At 38.7% G+C, this 12,680-nt stretch overlaps 1 protein-coding gene across 1 annotated transcript in view; it reads right to left on the bottom strand.

Moving 5' to 3' along the window:
- USH2A (usherin) overlaps nucleotides 1-7,720 on the bottom strand; it is a 795,295-nt gene extending 787,575 nt beyond the window's left edge. The window contains exons 1-2 of the mRNA XM_068538548.1: nucleotides 7,236-7,720; nucleotides 3,476-3,641 (exon numbers count right to left, since the gene is read on the bottom strand). Coding sequence (XP_068394649.1) covers nucleotides 3,476-3,641; nucleotides 7,236-7,720 — 651 coding nt within the window. The remainder of the gene's footprint in view (nucleotides 1-3,475; nucleotides 3,642-7,235) is intronic.
- Nucleotides 7,721-12,680: the final 4,960 nt, after the last annotated feature.

Raw genomic sequence — 12,680 nt, 5'->3', positions numbered from 1 at the left:
GTTAATTAATTTTATGTCACTGTGTCTTTCTAAGTTAAATTCTGAGACAACTCCATGAGTAAAGACGTTTTATTTTTATATACACACACGCACATACCATGTAAATTTGTTGATTGTGGCCATATTGGAGGATGAGTAAAAATATATGCATACACATTAACTACAGACTTGCAATTTTAAACTTGACTAAGCCAGATTATCAAGTATGTGTTCTAGCCTATGCCCAGCATTATGAAGTCCCTAATCCCAAAATCAAACAGAATTTGGATGCACTATATTATAAGGCAACAGAGAATAAGTTACATTTCGTATTAAAGTATGTTCTTTGCAGTTAAATAGTGAAAGAGTTACAAGCTGCATTTGTCCATATCTTGGCTATGAAATCTACCAAAAAATGTTTCTGTGTAAATACCAGATCGCAGGGGGAAGCAGAAAAAAGCACAAACCCGATCGTCAGTTGAGGAGGAAGCTCTGTCACTTACCATCTCTGTCTAGACAACCCTACACAACTTAACAGCTTTCCATACTTTAAAAGTCACTTACTTTTTAACGTAGAATTCCAGGAAGTCTTGTTTTGTTCATCTAGTCCTATCCTCTTACTACATAAGTAAGAAAACTGAGTCAAGTGTATTTGTTAAGACTACTGAGTAGCATTACCTGAGTCAGATTTCTCTACTCCTCATCCCTTATTCTTCCCACTGCTTTTTGTATTAACTTCCAAGGAATGAGCACATTCTTTATTAAACATCTATAATATGGGTTATTATAAATATGGTAATATCTTAAATGTATTCAGACTTGTTTCCAGTTTAAAGGAACCCTATGCAGAACTCCAATTTAAAGAATTGCTCTTTAATTTTTATTTGAATGAATCCAGGTCTCCATAATGCTGGGTACCCCCAAATTTATCAATAAATGCCAGATGAATAAATAACCGATCTGCATGGCTTTTCTAATGATTTATGACTGTTTCATTCGGTAGTTTTAACATAAAATGTAGAATGGGGGGGGAAACTTATGTAAAAGTAAGTAAATAAAAGAAGAACACAAATTGGATAGGACAAGTTTTCTCTTGATAGTCAGTTATGAAATAAAGCAGTCTTATTGAATCATAAGTACTTTAACCTTTTCTTGAAAGAAGGGGAAGATTTAAAGATTTATAAAGAAATTTTGCCTAAACTAGGAAGTGACTCATATTTGACATGTATTGAAATGATAATGCTGATTCCAATAGGCACTCTAAGAGCATTTGACTCCCAGGGGAGTAATTCAGTCATGGTTACCTCTTCACATTTGGAATTTTAAACTTTCTTTGTAAAGCTTTTAATGTACTACTGCCTGCCAAAACATGGCACATTTTCATGGATAAGGCAAAATAAAGGCAAGTAAAAAGCATTTTTTTCGTCATCGTTGATATAAAAATATGCGACAAATATAGCTATTCAACATCGTTTGAAGATTCCATTTCTTCAGTCTTCTGTGGTTTCTTTTTTTTTTTTTTTTTTTTGGCCACACAGCGGCACAAGGGATCTTAGTTCCCCAAAAAGGGATCAAGGGATCAAACCTGCGTCCCCTGCAGTGGAAGCACAGAGTCTTAACCATTGGACCGCCAGGGAAGCCCCTCTGCAGTGGTTTCTATTTCCATTTTTTATATGGAAACGTTATAACCCAATTCTGTTGGTCTGGTCAGTGGGTGGAATGGACAAGATATAGAACAAATTAGTCCCCTATCTGCTAACTACTGAACAAATGAGAGGCAAGCATGACACACTGAATCCATCATATGCTATAGATGTCAGACGTGACCTATCTTTTTGTAGGTCCTTTCAACCCTGCTGGCATGGAAACCTCTGTGTCCTGACAACCAAATTTTCTAAACTCATATCCTAATGAAAAGCAGAGTAGATAAGTCTAGCATGATGACTGAATACCACTGTGTCAATACCATCCTATGGACATCAATCATTGTTAATTCTCTGCATTTCTATTTTAAATGTTCTTCCTCAGGCTTTTAATGCATTGCAGTGCACATTCATGGCAGAATATCATACTTACTACCAGGCCAAACAAAGGTATGTTTCAAGTGTATTTACATCCTCAATAACAGTAGCTACGCTGAAAGAGACTTTAAAATCCAAATAACAATTTTCAAGACCTTCTAAGTGAGATAGGCTGGAACCTGGGACCCTTTGCTGCAGTGCTTACACCTGGACAAATGTTTCCTGGAGCAATAAAATATAAAGAAAGAAACGATAAGGGACTAAAAATAACTGCATACATGTCCAGCTGGGGCAAATTATGGACAAGATACAGAAAGACCAAAAAAAACCAACTGCCACTTCTGAAGAGCCAGAGCAAAAGCAGGGTACTGCACATGCCCCCCTGCACACAGCACCACCTAAGGAGTGGGCAGAACACCTAAGCCACCCCTCTGGCCCGATCCCTGGACACACCCCTACCCTCACCCCATATGAGGAATCAGCTCGACCCCCCTTCAGGGAGCAAGCAAGAGAATCTGTTGCTTGTTCTTGCTCCCTGCGGCTGCAGCAGGGGCCCCAATAAAGCCTTGCCTGAATTTCTTGTCTGGCCTCTTATCAATTTCTATTGATTAAGGAGGCCAAGAACCCTGGTAAGTAACATAAGGAAGTCTACCTGCTTCAGGGTGAGGGGAAAAATGTGAGAAATCAAAGATTATTTTCATAAAGTGCATGAGGGTACAAATGTCCTCTAGTGCAAATGGGCTTTGCATGGACCACATTTGAGCACACCTATGAGAGCATATACTGAGAACTACAGTACAGGGTACCTCTGGTATAAAAGGCAAGGGTGACTTAAGCTGCATTGGACCATTCCAGAGCCCTAAAGAAACCAAAGAATAAACTGTTTCCATTCCTGACAACTATAAAATACCAACCATCTCACAGTTATCTCAGTCTTTAGCAGCTTCTAAGGCGAATACAAACTGTGGTTGACAACTAAAGTAATAATATAACACCTGTAGAGTGTCTGATGTGTAAAGTTCATTAATTCTAAGGTCAGCATTTTAACACAACAGCCAAATTGTATTCATATCATCAGATGCTATCCACCAAAAACCGCTGTAAAAACCAGGCAGGGGTCTTAATACTGCCAAGACTAGTAAAATTAGAACTAGACCGCAAAAGAGCCCTTCCACGTTTTTGAACAAAATAAGTTACACTAAGCAAATAAAACAAACATTTCCTGAGGATATTACCCCAAATGGGATTGTCCTAGCCTTCTGTGGGCATGTTCACAGTAATTTTGAGGGGGAAATTCTGGTATACCAAGAGATACATCATTAGGTCATTTAAATATTGTTTTTCTTTAGTTGTCATTTACACATAGCTGAAATCTGAAAGGTTCAAATCTGATGGGAAGATGCCATTTAAAGGAAAGAAAGGAAGATGGATCCCTGTGTTTAACCAAACATTAAATATTTTTTTATTTTACTCACCTGCACACTAAGATGAATCCATTTCTTCACAAGAATTCTCCCCAGTGTCATTACTTTTATTGGAGGCTGCAAACCATTTACTGTGCGGTAATAAAACATGGTCTCTTTCTCAGATATTGTAAGTTTGAACACAATCTGCCCATCCGCTGTCTTTTCTATAACACACCTTGGGAAGCAACCAGAAAAGAGAAAAGGTCAGCCTCCAACCAAAAGAGAGGCTAAGGCATCATCCAGTGATGGTGGTGTAATTGACCCCAAACTCCACTCAAAGGGTCACAGTGAATAAGCACCTGAATGTTATAATATTCAGGGCAAGCTTTCTTTCAATTAAGAAGCCCTTTTATTTCAATAAAAAATAGAATTCTTATTGACAATATATTCCCCCAGAACCTCCACTCCTTTTATTGGAGATTCATGATGGGAGCTAAAGTGGTCGAATCATCCTGCAAAACAACATGTAGCCTATTGGCTCATTAGTTCCTCTGCTATTTCTTTTATAGGAAGCAGCACAATACACCACATCCGGCTTGGGTATTGAGTCACCAGCGCAAATCTTTTTTCTTTTCTTTTTTTTTAATGTAAAGAGAGGTTAGTGTCCGTAGAAGGCTCTAAACTGCTAACCCTGAAGTCAGAATCACTCTATTTAATTCCCATGACGAAATGGAGAATGCACAACTATAGCCTTTACTTCACTCATCATCAACTGGCCAGAAGCCAAAGCCAGTGTCTGTAGCTCGCCATGACCACACAGCCCAACTGAGGCATTGAGATCATGGTAATGATCCTGGATGAAAGGTCATCCAATCTTCTAAGAATACAGTGAAATATTTTGATAAAATAGAAGAATTTTCAGAAAAATTTTAGGTCTGTGTAGGGCCAGTTATCAAATTATTTTTTTTTAAATCACTTCTACCCTGATCACAATGGCACTCTTTTCCCATCCCTTTAAATAGACATTTTTATTTTTTATGTTTTCTAATTTCTCCATTGATTTATGTTTAATATATTTTATTTTATACTAATTATATCACTGCATGTGCCTAGCCACTCTGTACCCACTGAGCAGAAACAGATATGAACTTAAGCCCCTTTCCTATTACATTTCAACCTAGCAACTCAACTTTTTAGCAGATGAGAGAAGAGCCCCCTGAGTAGATTACTCCCCAAAATCTGCTATTTAAAGAGAAATATCATGGACAGTAGCCATCAACATCTCCCCCCAAATAACTAGCTATTAAACATGCTCATCAGCCTGCATCTCACAGACAAGAACTCAAGAAGGTGGTACATCCCAGGGAGGAGAATTTTATCAAGTCCTAGAGGAGTCTGGGTTCCTTTCTTCACCTGGTTGCCTCCTACTCAGCATCTCCAGGATAATGCCTGATCCTAGAATCCTCCCTGCTCAAGGTTCGTAAGGGGTCTTTCCTTGAGCTCACTTATCGTGCTGCCTTGGTAACAACACCCATCCATCCGTCTTCCCATTCGATCATGAGTTTTCTGACAATAGCACCCTAGCCTGCTTTATAGTAGAGCCTCAAAAAAATGAGTCAGTGATCTGAGTAGGAAGAATCGAAGAGGCAAAGGTAAGATTGGGCAAACCAAGAATTATTGCTAAAGATATTTTCAAAACTTTCCTTAAAGGGCACATGTTTTCACAAATCATTCCTTCTCATTTGCATTTATTCTTTCTGAGAATTGAGAGGTAATAATATGACGGGAGAACACTTAACAGTTACCATTTCACTGTCACTTTTTTACTCTATTTCTACATATATTTGGTGATAAAGTTATGAGACCAAGTATATATATTTTATATTAGGCAAATAGGTTTAGTTGACATACAGATTTTATATAAAGTGGAAATACGATTTTATGGAAATTCTATTGTGATTGTTTTTAACCCTATGGAAATTCTATTGTGATTTTTTTTAACCCTTTGGTAGGTGAATATTTCTAAGTCACTGGAATGAAAGAGTTTCTCTCTATTCCCTGTCTCTAGGTCTTAAACAATCTAAGAAGAGTTTGCCTCTGTTCATTTCTCTTGAGTTAAATCTACAAGTTAGAATTTGACCATTACTCAAGGATGTATTTGCCACATGCAGGCTTATTTCCCCAAGCTTACTGAAAATGCATTTCTTAATATGTTATTGATTATCTTCCTTGCTATTTTGTTTGCTTGTAAACATACTAGCTTGGGTAGATAATGAATGTGAGAGGAAGGCAGGTAGCAAAATATTTAGGAACTGGATTTATTTTGCTCCTGAATAAACAATAATTGGATAACCCATGTTTTGTTTGTTTTACTTATCTAGTACAAACATCCTGAAATTCCCCCAATTCCCATAGGTATTTCAGTTTTGAGAATGGAAACGACCTTGATGCATGGAACTCTCAAAACCGTATACCATGTGCTACTGCCTCTATAAATACTCCTCTGTCTTATTTATACAAAATGATACCAGTGGAAGATGAATTTGGTAGAGACATATCCCTTGTAAAAAGCTTGGAAAAAATATTTCATCCTAGCCATATTTGTCAAGAGACAATTTTTTAAAACTCTTTGCACGTTAGTTACATAAACTAAGTGGGCTGGATTTACTGACATTTCAAACAGTAAGAAAACAGGGTTTTCTTTTAGGGCACATACAGAAATAGGGGTAATGGTTTGTGATGATTTTCACTCCAAATAAAACAAAATGAAAATATGCCAACTTTCACTTGGCACATTAAAACTAAACACCAAAGATATTTAAGTCATATTTGCTTATGAAATTATAAGACTTTTCTGGTTTGTTTCATGAGTTTTTAGATATTTGGCCAACATCCTCATACAAAGAAAACTTCACAAGAAGAGGCAAAAGCCCTACAGGAAGACAAAAGATAAGCAAAATATGCCTCAAAACTGTCCTATTCATTCCAGTTTCCAGATTGTTTCTAAACACTTAGGGGAAACATTAGATATCAGCTTCAGAAACTATTACAGAATGAAAATCAGGTGATTATAGAAAATAACCAAAAATGTTAAGGAAGCCCCCCTCCGAACTCACTGAAGGCATTTCTACTGGGATCAATGGCATGAATGCTTTTGAGAATCTTTTATGCTTCTCTATATATTTCCTAACAGATGAAAACACCAGGAAGCGAAGGGCCAAAAGCGACCTCTTTTAAGATATGGGGTGTCATTCATTTATTCAACTCATTATTGAGCATCTTCCAAGATGAGTTAAACAAACATCTCTTCCTGGGAAAATAAGGATGCAGACACCACAGTCCTAAGCCCTCAGAGAACTACATGCCTAATGAAAATTGTACACTCTAGTAAGGGCAAGTTGTTTATACAAACCTGGACCAAAACTTTGAAAATATCCATTATTTGTATTACTAGTCCCCATGCCTTAAAACTCACACTGAGCCTGGTTGAGCCTCTGAAAACTAAGACCAAAAGTTTAGCTAAACTGCTGGAAAAAAAAAAAAAACAAAAAGAGCCAGGTGTAAACATGTCTGCCTGCCATGAAATTATTTTAACACACTCTTCTTTGAGGGTTTACTTCATCCATGGAAAGGAGAGAAATACTTTGAATTTAGGAAAAAAATACTTGGAATATAAAGTTGACCAGGAGAGCCTAATATAGGAGTAGGTCTTCAGTTGCATCAATTCCAAAGTGCCTTCATTTCTAGGCTGGAATTCAAGTTGCAATACCCTTGACTCTTACTGATTTTGCAGGACCCTAGGAAAGCTTACACTCCCTCTGCTACTTACATTACACCTTCTTGCTCGGGTTTCAACCACACAGCTAGAGTGAATGACGCCGCCAGCCTGGGAGCAGGAGGAGAGGCAAAGCAACGCTGGTGATTTCCAAAAATGAAACTTGCAGAATGGCTGTGGGCGTTGGGACTCAGATCACGCCGGTCCACGGTGATGCAGCCCCTGAGGCCTGCTGAGAAGAGGGCAGTGTAGGTGGGGGGTGACGATCGGTAAGGACAATCCTGAATGCAGAACCGCTGGGGACAGACCCGAAGGCCTTCAGCTGTGGCAGAGCTCTGACAGAAGGTGCTTCGGGCTGGGAGTCCACACGTCGCTTGGGTTGACACCACCGAAACCTTCTTGAAAGCTGCCACGTTCTCCAGCCTTGGGAAAAGGCCCTGCGAGTCAGCCCACGATATGGAAGCAAAATAGGTAAAGAGCCATGTTTTAGGGCTGGGAAACAAGAAGCCGAAGCCCAAAGAAAGAGCCAGGCAATTCATGTTTACACAAAAGCATTCTCCTTCCAATCAAGCGTTCCTAAATAAATAATAAGGCCGACGGCGCTGGCCAGCGACTCTTTAATGCGGGGTGCTTTAAATAACATGGAGATAAATCCATTTTCGGGAAACTGCAGATGCCTTTTCACACTGGGGTAACACCGGAGGCCTCCTTAGTGATGGCAAAGACATGAGTAGCAGCTGGTGTCTGGGAATCAAAAGCAGAGAGTCAAGGAAGATCTGTTACATCTTTAAAACTTTCGGTGCCTTCTAAGCATGGGGATTCTGAGTCCCCAAGAAACATTATTAAACTTCTTAAAAACATTTTGAAGTACACTCTCTAGAGGAAAACACTCATTCTTTTGGTAACTATCTTCATCGGGCAAATTAAGCACTCGAAAAGTCCACAGGACAACCAGTTTGACGTATACATATATGCACATACTTTTATTAATATATTTCCCCACACAGTAATTTCAGATTGCTACTCCACCCCAGGGAATTAGCACTATCCACTATATAGATTTCCTTTACACACGCACGGGATGTTGTTAACGCAGAGCTAACTTGCAGATGTCCCGAATAAAGCTGGCAAAGCACTTTGGGCCTTTCCCCCGCCTCATCGCAGCATGTGCGGCAACTTTAAGCTCACGGTAAAGCTGATTACAAACCCAACGCCATCTGTCCGTCCTACGCCTTAGTATTTAGCAAACGTTTGTGTGTTTCCTCATATGACTATTTGTAGGTTACATATGGACCCCTAATACTGTGTAAGTAATTGTATTGATAAATAAGCTGAGTTACCATTTCTTTATTGCCTTTCAACCAGGCCCCTCAGTGTGACAAATGGCTCTTCAGAGGACCGCTGTCCCTGGTTGCCTGGCAACGCTGCGGTAACCTCTGGAAAGTCTCAGCAAATAGGCCGCAGCAGCAGGACGGCTGCCCGGAAGACTTGGGTGCCCAAGTCAGGGATTCTGCACAGCGAACGCTTGGTTACCTGAAACTCAGAGTGCAGTCTGCTGGCTGGCCCGCCTGGAACTGAGCTCCTCAAGCCTCCAGCAGGTGCCTCAAGCAGTGGGAGGGACCAGCATGGGGCCAGGCATGCATAATTTTAAAGTAGCAGTGCACCTTATCCTCTAATCCTTTTTTGCCCCTCCCCTTTCCCTGGCTTTCATGCACCTCAATCCATTTATTCATGTCATCAAAATGATCTGCCACCATCAGACAGTAACACAAGGAGCAATTCCCAGTGCTCTTTCTCTTTTCTGGGCTACAAACACATTGATGCTCTAAAACCTTGGTCCATTGATGAAAGTTTGTTGCCCATTCGGTGGTTACTGCATTCTTCACCACAGAATACCCTCTCCTAAATATACATGCTTCTCTAGATTATGAGAAGCACCTCATGTGATCTCTAAATGTTGCATTTGGAAGATGAGGGATTTTCATTAAACTACAGAAGCAAAAGGACTGCTGACTTTTTAGCTGCTTGACTGGATATGAATATGTGTGTATTTATGAATGCATGTTTGATGTCAATTCTATGTAGCTTTATTACATCCAAAACTCTCTTCAACCGTCTGGGACATCTCATCCTATATGAGAAACATTCTAAAGCAGCTGATACTTCTATCCCTCCACTGTCTTATAAATGGAAAATTCATTTGGGACACAACTAGCCAATTGGGCTTTTTCTATAAGTTATCATATTTAGAGAAAAGTTTAGAAGTGAGAGAAATGTCTGTATGGCATATCTTGTTAGTAAGGCAGCCAGAGACAAATCCAGAATGTCTTCACTCAAATTTCCTTTCATTCCTCTTCCAAGAGAGACCTGGCCATAACTTTTAAATATCAACTTTACCAATCAGAACTAGGTGCTTCCAGAGGAAATCTTCATCTTTTGTCAAATTATCCTATTCTCTCTACTAGTTGATTATTATAATCTTGCAAGGGCAATTTTTATTTAAAAGCAAATTTTAATGTAAAACCAGCTAATATGTAAGGAAAATCTGGAGAAATATGTTTGGAAATAGGTACCTAGGACACAGGGAAGTAGACAAATGGATTACTCACACCTCTACAAAACAGGCAACAAATATCTGTCTTCAAATGTGTTGTTCAATGGCTGGCTCCTCTTTATGCCTTATGAATCCAAGGATTAACTTTAATTTTTAATTGTGGTGCTTCAGTATATCTTTTGGGTCACTATTCTGGGGATAGAAAATCATCTCCACATAACAACTCCTGCTTTGTAGTAGGAAGTCATGACTCAAAAGAGACGATCTAAGATTAGCAACTCTGCTCCGCAACCAGAAACGCTGCCTGTGATTTGCAAGGGCAGACAACGGATTGACATAGCCTCAACTTCTGCAGTTCCGAACTATCAATCCTGAAGACACATCTGGTAAATGATTTGGGCACCAACAGTTCTACCACCACTAGAAGTGCCTGAGAAATACATAAAGAAAAAAAAAGTAAGAGTGTACAGGAGGAAAGTTTAGTTCAATACAAGTAACTACGTGCTACTATTTTTCTCATATATTTTCATGGATTCACTGGGTAGTTCTGTTCTGGACCAGCTTGGCTGGGGCTGGTTGGTCTGATTTGGCCTCACTCTCCCATCTAGCAGTTGGCTTGACACTCATGGGAGTCTACCCCAAGCTCATTCTGGTGGTAGCAGAAAAATTCTGAGCAACATAAGATGGGAGAGCCAAATGTAAAAGTATTATTCAGGCATCTGCTTATATCCTATTTGCTAATGTGCCCATTGACCAGAGCAAGTCACATGGCCAAGCCCAGATTCAAGGGCTGTGAAACTGACTCAGTTCTTCACAGAACAGTTGAGAGCTGCTAGCAATTTCTTCTTCTAGTCGTAAAGACATCATTGAATCAGAATTTCCTTCTTCTGAAAAAGTCTAAAAAATGGTCTTTTAGTTAGACAACTGTAAGTAAGTTCATACTCATTATTGTGGAAAACGTTATTATAATAAGCTTAGTTTTTCAAGCCCTTGAGGCTTAGCTCCAGTTGATGGACAAAATCAAGGGATATCCTTGGGTTTTTAACATCCTTTAATTTACTATTAAAATTGACTAACCTCTGGCATAACTGATCTAGAAAAACAGTGAATGTATAATAAGTACTATCAGATGTGAAAATAGAGGCATAAACTACAGAGGCAATGTGATTACAAAATACAAGAAAATGTAGACAATTTTATGAGAATTAAACTTGAGTTCTTAGGCAAATTGGAAAAGTTGCTTAAAATATTTCCAACTTAGACTGATTCAAGAAGAGAGATGGAAACAACCCAGATGTCCATCAACTGCAGAACAGATAAAGAAATTGTGGTATATGCATAGGCTGGAAGGAGAAAGCACAATGAAAGAAAAGTGAACTACCCCTACAAGCAACAACGTGGGTAAATCTCACAGACACGGTCGTCAGTGAAATAAGGCAGACACCCCCAAAAACATAGTGTATGATTCCATTTATATGAAGTGCAAAGGCAAAGCTAATCTGTGGTGACAGAAGTCAGAATAGTGCTCTCTTTAAGACAGAGGAAGAAACTGGAAAGTGTTCAAAGAAGCCAGCAGGCGTGCTAGAAATTTATCTTGATATGGGTGGTGGTTACACAGGTGGATACATTTTTAAAAGTTCATCAAGCTTTACATTTAAGGTTTGTCCACTTTGTGCAAATTATACCTCCATAAAAAAAGAGTAGTAAATTAAAAAAAATTTAAGATGAATAGTTCTATCTGTTATAGTCTGCAGTTAAATTTCTTCCCACAAGGAAAACGGTGGGCCTGGAGAGTTGTGCACATCAGTTATACCACACATCTGGGAAAAGTGTAATTCCAATTTTTACAAACATTCTTGCAAATCGAATAAGAGAATATTTCCCTTTTTGAGGCAGTATAACCAAAAGAGAGAGAGAGAGAGAGAGTGCGTGTGTGTGTGTGTGTGTGTGTGTATGTATGTGTGTGTGTGTGTGTGTGTGTGAGAGAGAGAGAGAGAGAGAGAGAGAGAAGTCAGGAGAATATGATAAGGGAAAATTAAAGACCAATCATCATGCTCATATGCATAATGCAAAAAAAAATTCTGAATAAAACATAAGCAAACTGAATTCAGAAGTATATAAAAAGCTTAAATCTTTTAATCTGGCTTTATTCCAGACAAAGTTGGCTTTATTCCAGAATTGCAAAATTGGTTTGAATTTTAAAAATATATTAATTCACTATAAAAATAGTAAAAATTCTTGTGAGTTTTTAGGACCAAAATCCTTAACAAACTAAAGAAGAAAACTTCTATAACTTGACAGTTTACAAAAACATCATAAATAATAATAATAATCAGGATAAATAGCACTTTTGTTAAAATCAGGAGTAGTGCAAGAACACCTACTATCACAGCTTCTAATCAACATTTTACTAGCCAGTGCATGAAAATAAGAATATAAACCAAAGCATAAGTACTGAAAATGATTATCAAATGTCATATATTTCTCTAAATAACAAAACCTAAAGACAAATATTTGACCTAGGTTCTGGAGAGAAGATGTACATATGATGAATGTTGCTCATCAATTTGGGGCCCTTTTTTCTAGGCACATACTACTTGACCCCTTGTCAAGTTAGAGGTGGCCACGTGACTTGCTTTAGCCAATGAAATCTGAGCCACTGCCAGGGGAAAGCTAGAAGGACCAGTGTGCAATTTCCTGTGCTCACTCCCTTTCACTCTGCCACGTCCAGATGGTGCCTGCTCTGTCAGCCTCTTGCCCTGGCTGGGAAGACATAGATCAGAGTCTGCTTGCTGGCCCTACTGGACACATAGCATGTGTGAAAAATAAACTTTTATTGTTTAAAGGAATTTTTTGAAAAATCTTGGAGTTCTTTATTACTGCAGAATAATTTAGTTTAATACGAGTGATGCAAAGATCAATAAACAAAACAACTGCACTTCTCT

This window comes from Eschrichtius robustus, chromosome 3 (genome assembly GCF_028021215.1).
Source record: "Eschrichtius robustus isolate mEscRob2 chromosome 3, mEscRob2.pri, whole genome shotgun sequence".
NCBI lineage: Eukaryota > Metazoa > Chordata > Mammalia > Artiodactyla > Eschrichtiidae > Eschrichtius > Eschrichtius robustus.
The sequence above is the reverse complement of the archived record's forward strand: the minus strand, read 5'-3'. Positions and strand labels throughout refer to the sequence as shown.